This window comes from Bidens hawaiensis, unplaced genomic scaffold (genome assembly GCF_021521415.1).
Source record: "Bidens hawaiensis isolate Kalapana, Puna unplaced genomic scaffold, B.hawaiensis_p1.1 tig00034632_1, whole genome shotgun sequence".
Taxonomy (NCBI): domain Eukaryota; kingdom Viridiplantae; phylum Streptophyta; class Magnoliopsida; order Asterales; family Asteraceae; genus Bidens; species Bidens hawaiensis.
The window spans coordinates 185,770-193,274 of record NW_027505332.1 but is presented as its reverse complement, the minus strand read 5'-3'; the positions used below and the strand labels follow the sequence as shown (position 1 = coordinate 193,274).

The window sequence follows — 7,505 nt, the reverse complement described above, 5'->3', positions numbered from 1 at the left end:
CAAACCCGAAATACTGTCGGGCAACGGCCCCATCAACTCGTTAAAACTCACATCAAACACAGTCACATTGCTTAACAACCCGATTTCATCGGGCACACAAGACCTTAACCCATTGTTCATCATGATAATCTCATTCAATGTATCCGACATGTTGCCAATACTCGCGGGTAGACACCCGTGAAACTTATTATTCGCCAAAACAATAACCGAAACAGGAGAATTACCGAAATTATCCGGTAATTCGAACCTAAACCGGTTATGGTTTATAAAAATAGCATCCAAGTTTTTATCAAAGAGCTCTTTAGGCACATTGCCTTCGAACTCGTTAAACCGGAGATCCAAAAACTTTAATTTGGGCAATTTCAGAACCACATAAGGAAAAGCCCCAGCAAACCTGTTATTACTAATATCAAGCTCAAATAAAATCTTTAAATTCTTAAACTTTTGCGGTACAGTACCGCAAAACCGATTCGAATTGATATGAAACAACGCGAGATCGGTTAACAAACCGAGCTCTTCAGGTAAGTAACCCGCGATATCTCCATGGTTGAGATCAATTCCAGCAACAGTTCTTTCGGAACTGTTGCTGGGTGCGGGTGCACAGAACACGCCTGTGTACCCGCACACGTCAGATCCAACCCAGTCTGACGTCAGATTGGTTGGATCTGAGAGAATTGCTTGCTTCCATGCTTGCAAAGCAATGTAAGCAATTCTCAACCGAGGGTTTTCGAATACTAGTGACGGATCCACCGTCACATTCTCCCCTCGGTCACCAAACTCGTCTTGGTAATATAACAACCGCCGCTGAGGGATGTAAGCGGCCTCGCTGTCCGTCAGGCTACCGGTGGAGAAAATCAAGCTTGCATTGCCCACAGTTGCTAGTAATGCAATTGCAATAGCAGCAGGAAGATAGATGATGGTATCTTTCTTCATCTAGTTAGACATTTAGCAGGAAGAAAAAGTTGTGTGTGAAAATGTTGGAATGAGGGTTTTGGGATGGACAATGGGGGATTTTGAAGGAGAGAGAGAATAAGAAGAAGACAGCTAAATCACAGCTCAAAGCCCACCAGATCCTTTGTGGCAGAGAAAAATGTAAATGAAAATGACTTTAATTTGTGTGATTGTGGGGTGGATTATTTATTGACTTCACTACCAAAGCCGGCAGGTTTACCGGCGTTAATTTGGCCTCTTGGTTTTTTAGTGGTTGCTACATTACACCCCTCTAGTTATAATAGTTAGTAACTTGTTATCATCTAAGATCCAAACAAGCATGACTGACTGACTGACTGACTGACTGGGAAGTAGTTTTTCAGGTTGATTCGAGTTTAGCAGTTAGTTTATATATTTATTCCGTATTTTAATAAATAACATGGTTCTTTAGGTTTACGAATCTAGTCAAACTTAGGGTGTAGACGAACCAAACCTGAGCTCGAGCGAGTACGACTAAACGTGACTGACTGGTGAGTAGTTTTTCAAGCACGGCTCGGGTTTAACTTATCTTTTCTTATCGTGTCTGAATTATTATTTAAATTATGGTTGTTTAGGGTCGTCAATCTAGTCAAACTTATGGTATAAACGAGGTCTCATTTAGGATAGAGCAGGAATTGTTTTAGTTTAAGAGGGCTCGAGCTCGAGTTCGGCTTGTTTGGATTTGGATTCCTAGATCTCTAGCATGACTTGTGAGTAATTTGTTATGATTAAGCTTAGCTCGGGGTACACGGCTTGTTTTTGAAAGCTTAGCTCCAACATGACTCAAGTTGTAGAGTCGGTCGTCTTTCATGGCTCGTTTATTATTTAAAAATTTTGTTTCTATATAATTAATATATGCTTTGAGTTATTTTTATCATATGGTTTATACATAATAATAGTTCTAATATCAATATATTAAATAGAATTCAAATATATAAACAAGCTTTTTTAGCTCAAGATCCGATTTTAGCTTGATATGTGAAACTCAGGTTTGAGCTCGTTTATTAAACGAGCTTTGGTAAAAGGCTCGAGCTTGTTTAAGCCTGACTTGATTCGAGTTTTTAACGAGCCAATTTCGTGTAGCTAAGAACATTTTGAAAGTTGATCTTGATTTGATCTTGATTGGTGAATGAGTAATGACAAGATTTCATGTTTTTAATATATTATTTAACTTGTTATGATGTTGTGATTTTATTACAATTTTATTACATTTTCAACATATACCACTTTTAATAAAATTAAAATGGTTATTTTATTGGTTGGTAGTTATTTAACGGCTGTTTTTTAAGGACTACATGTGTGATGTGTGACATAGAATTAACATTTGATGTGGAGTTATTACAATAAAGTGTGATAATGACTATTACATGAAAATGATTATAGATTTTCTAGATGCAAAATGTCAAAAGCATGGGTGAAACATGTGTGTCATGGTTGAAAACATGTGATACAAGACACATGTTTAGTTATTAAATTATGGATTACTATATTCTTTTTCTTTGAATTTAGTTACATTAAATTAACTTTTTAAAGGTTTAAAAGAAGTGGTGCAAACGAGCCAAACTCCTCATAAGTTGCCCGAGCTCAGATCGATAGAAGTTCAAAACGAGTTAAGTTTTTTCAAGCTTGAGCCGAGCCCAAGCCTCAAATGAAGCTCGTTTAGTTATCGAAACCGAGTTTAAGCCTTGTATACTTTTTAATTTTACCTGTTTTGGACCTTAATATTTTAATTTTATAATGTATAGTCAATTTGAGCTAAGCTTTGGCTCGTTTAAATGTACTATTCGTGCCGAGCTAATGCTAGTTTAAGATTTTTCTCAGTTAATATAAAATTAATTAAAAACTTATATAAAATGATAAAAGATGCGAGTCCGAGCTTGAAAATAACTCACGAGCTTGAGCTCTAGCTCTTGTAAGTTAAAACGAGCCCTCATTAACACCCTTAATATTTAACTTTGATAACATTGAGGGTGGTAAAAGACAAGTACAAACAAACTTGTGCAACATTTGCCAATACGTACAAGTATAAGGAGGTGGTTTACTAGTTGTCCAAAATGTCTACTTGTCTATTTGCGTACATTATTATATTTAATTTTTGTGATCATTTCTATATTGAAACGGATAATTGCTTCAAATTGTAACCAATTTTATATCCTAAAATTTTAGCAATAAATATTTTTTAAATTTTAGTTTAGTTTTCATTTATTTTTATCAGCCAAACTTGTATAATAGGCTAACTCATGTCCTTTCATATCATGTAAGGTATGACATTTTTTGATAATGCGACAATTAAAGTTAAACAAAAGTTAGTTATGATTAATAACGTGAATATATATATATTTTAAAATTAAGTTTAGTGAATATATGCAACGAACATTAAGTGTAAGTAAAGAAACACTAATCGGACCCCGGACAGATTACGGATAACCTGGGGGTTAGATAGATGTTTCCCACGAGGGGTTAGACCCGGCAAAGATGGTTCTGATAACCTGCAAAAAAGACACCGTGAGCTCGTCACTGAGAAGGGGGGGGGTTCCTCCTTGTGACCACCCTCCGGCGTGAGAATCAGACTAGATTGCTCTTGAATATAAATGTATATTTAGAGATTGCTAGAGCAGATATCAGGTATAATATGTAATACGAGATAGTATATGATGATAAGATGATAAGATGAGATGATCATACCATTTGGGGTATTTATAGCCGAAGGTAGGTTTCCAAGAAGGTGTAGCCGGTTGAATAGTATTCCTGTTCTACCAACTGTGGCCTACGCACGTGCCATGCTGGTAGTTGGTGGGTAGGCAGCGGCTGACAGTGACCAGGCCTGCTGTGTACTATTCCTTTTCCACCAACTGCCGGCTATGCACGTGGTATGACAGGAGTTGGTGAGTAGGCAGCGGCTAATAGTGACATACAGTACAAGAGCATGCTGCTCGCCATACTGTTGTCAATAAGCTGTCGTATCTTTGGTCAGATCTTTTGCCCATACCTCGTCAGGTACAGTACAGAAGATCTTCCCGTATCGTACGGACTGGCTTATTTGGGCGGGAGTATTCCCCCTCCCGCCTTTGTGCGGGATTGCTCTCGGATTTGCTCATTCCTTCAGGTGACAACTGAATTATTGAGAGCTAAGTGCCTTGTGCGTGTAGCCTTGCTGCGCGGGTGGCCTTCCCTGATGGCTTGTATCCGCAGCTGCGGGAACAGGCGGAGTACTTCACCATTGGGAGGCATTTTCTGCGGGAACAGCTTGCGTACTGCGCGTAAGGACGTCACGTCTCTGAGCATGGTGGGTCCTGCGGATCCAGTTGGTTTCTGCGCAGACGTCTCTCTTCAAGGTGAGTCCTGCGGGTCCAACTGGGCTCTGCTGGGACCTACCTCTTCAAGTCCCCCCAGTCCAATGTTCTTCTCATGAATGTTTAATAAAGTGAGGTGAACTTTTGGACTTAAGCAAAGGGTTTTGAAAAGGGTTTAGTTTTAAGGTTTTCCATGGGGATTCTTCCCGCGGAAGTCCTTGTCACTTGCAGAAATTCCCGACTTTCCTGCTTGATCTTTGGGTATGATGCGGGTAGGTCTGTAACCTCCCCGCAAGTCAGGAGCGTTGAGTCCCACTTGTGTGGATTCTCCATGAGGTTTTGGTAGTTTTGAACATAGTGATCAATTATGTTTAAACCACCAATTCCATCTTGGAGCTTCAAACAATGTAGTTCTCGACGTTCCCGCTATGCGGGGATGTTATTCCCGTTTCCGCAAGCATTGCCCAGAAGATCCTTCTTGATTTCAATTCCCTGCGGAGCGCTAGGTATGTGAAGGGTTTTGCCTTAACACTGCACCCGCACTCGTCTTACGGTTACTTTACTTCCAAGGTATTCCTGGCGTCAATTCCCTGCGGGTGCTAGGTATGTGAAGGGTTTTGCCTTAACACTGTACCCGCACCCGTCTTATAGTTACTTGGTTGCCGAGATATTCTTGGCTTCAATTCCCTGCAGGTGCTAAGTATGTGAAGGGTTTTGCCTTAACACTGTACCCGCACCTGTCTTACAGTTACTTGGTTGCCAAGGTAAGGGGTATTTTCCCGCTTACTTTTGAATCTTTTTGAAATTTTTTGAAATTCGAAGAGTTGGTGAAAGGATAAGAACAGTCCAAACCTCTGAAACGTCGTGCGACGGTTTCTTCTGACTGTGTCAGGACGTGCAGGAAGTTATGGTGACGTGACAGTACCTGGTCATTCCAGACGCTTTTTCAGGCGCGTGGGCGCGATTTTTCGGGCGCGTGGCCGCGAAATTAATGGTACGCGTCCTTTCAACAGCTGTTGCCAGCTTGCTTTTTGCCACGTGTCATAGTTTCATTGCACCTTCGATTTCTCTCTCTTCCGCATTAAATTCATCGCATTAATTGCGATTAGTATATAAAGGGGGAGAGGGTTCTTTGTAATCCACACTTTCACTTCTCTTCATCTTCGAAACGATTTCCGGCGAATACTCACCTTTTCAGTCGAGCATTCTCTTGAAATCGTTTTCTTCTTTCATATCTGCAACATGTCGTCTCACGATCTTGAGGCTACAGCCCAGGAGGCTAGGGTGTACGCCGATGACAAGAGTACTGCTGGCGAGTGCCAGTGTGCTCTGCCTGTCGATCTATATCAGTACATCGTCAGGAAGTTCATGCTCGAGTCTCTCGAGCCTGAGTTTCCTGAACCCCATCAGACGGTGTATGATGCCCCCAGAGGCAAGATCGGGGTATATGCTGCATTCTTTGTCTATGGGAATCTTAGGTTCCCTTTGACAAAGTTTGTGTACCGTGTCCTGGAGAGGCACGGTGTGCACCTGACCGAGGTGCACCCGATGGCGATCGCGAAGATTCGCCACTTCGAGTGGGTGTGCCGGATTTTGGGCATTGAGCCCTTCGTCGACCGCCTGATGACCTTCTACTCTTGGAGGTGCATCCAGGGGTGGTATACGCTGATAACCCGAATCAAGGGTTTGAAGATTTGCGCAACCGAGCGCAGTCTTCGTTCGTGGAAGCGGGAGTTCTTCTACATCTCCGCTCGCGCCATCCCCCTTGCCATGAAATTTAAGAATGGGCAAGCTCTCCCAAGCCTTCACGCCTCCAACTACCAGGAGGCGGAATGGTTCTCGAAGATATCCCGAGTCCAATATCCGGTTTACCGGTTTGCGGAGTCCGGGATGGTGATGCTCGGGATGAGCCGGGTGTGGAAGGATGCGGATGCGCGAAAGATCCCGATCGTCCTCGAATACGGTTTGAACTCTGTTCCTTACGGTATGCTCTGTTTCTTTTTGTTGATTTAGAATCTCTTCTAACTTCTTTCCTGTTTATTTAAGAGGGGAACGACTTGCAGTCGCTCCTGTATCCGCGGGAGGCTGACAGTCCCGCTCGGATGGGTACTCGCGCTCTAGACGAGAACGAGTTGCCCATCCTTGAACAGACGGCGGATCGGTTCGTGGAGGTCTACCCGCTAGGCCACGAGATCCTGAGCGCCAGGCGGCCAGGTAAGGCGTTATTCAACCCTCGACCCCCTAATGTTGAAACCTCTGCTGGAATTCCTCTAATCTTATGTTCTGATGAGGAATCCGCAGATGGTCCTCCGTTGGTGCGGAAGAAGAAGGCCGCCGGCGGGAAGGGGAATGAGAAGGTGGCCTCCACTGCCGATCCGGTGCCTCGGTCTGACTCAGAGGCCGAGAGCGAGGAGGTGGCGGGGAACCCCGGTGGTGATAAGACCACCGCTCCGGAGGCTGCGACGACTGTCACCTCCGGAGAGCCCAGGATGACAATGGTGAGCGGCGTGAAGAGGCCGGCTCCATCGGGTTCATCCCCGCCTGTCCGCACTTTTAGGCTCAAGAAAACCCGTAAGTACAAACTTTATTTTTAACTTCATAGCTTTCCATCATTAATACTTATCTTCTTTGTGCAGGCGTGGATGTTGACGCATTCCAGGGTGGAGCGGGGAGGAGTACCTCTCCGCCCATGATGGTAGGCTTGGTCAGCCTACCTGAGGCGACGACCCAGGCGGCTGCGCCTACGCCTGCTTCCGCTGGTTCAGTTGCTCACTCCGTTGAGCCAACTGTTCCAGCTGTGATGACATCACCGCCGGCCGTCAGTGCCATATTTACCGCATCTTTTACTGAGCCGGCGGTTACTTTTGCTGCGGACTCCGCAGCGGCGACCGCGGCGGCCGCGGCGGCCTTCACCATGCCTCCTCCGTCATCGGCAACGACGGCCGATCCTTCAGGTATGCATGGGGCTTCTCGCCAACCTCTGCCTCCTTCCCATCTACCTGACCTCTTGGACGGATTTCCCTTGGGTTCAGGTGATGGGTTTGGCGGCTATCGGCCTGTTATTGACCCTACAGGTGCGTAGGGTTCTTTTGGCCTATTTTTTTATATCATCTTTTCCTAACTGCTTTTTGTTTTTTGCAGTGTCGGATTCCAATGAAGTGTATGTTCCACGATGGAACATCCGCCGAGGAACAACCCTTCGCACACCTGTGGAGTGCGTGGAGTGGGCTCGTCACGCAGCTC

At 44.3% G+C, this 7,505-nt stretch overlaps 1 protein-coding gene across 1 annotated transcript; it reads right to left on the bottom strand.

Moving 5' to 3' along the window:
- Positions 1-3: 3 nt before the first annotated feature.
- Positions 4-948, bottom strand: LOC143612496 (leucine-rich repeat extensin-like protein 7; the record flags this gene model as incomplete). Its single annotated transcript, XM_077086470.1, has 1 exon — positions 4-948. A coding segment is annotated over exon 1 (930 nt), but the record flags the coding sequence as incomplete, so codon positions are not given.
- Positions 949-7,505: the final 6,557 nt, after the last annotated feature.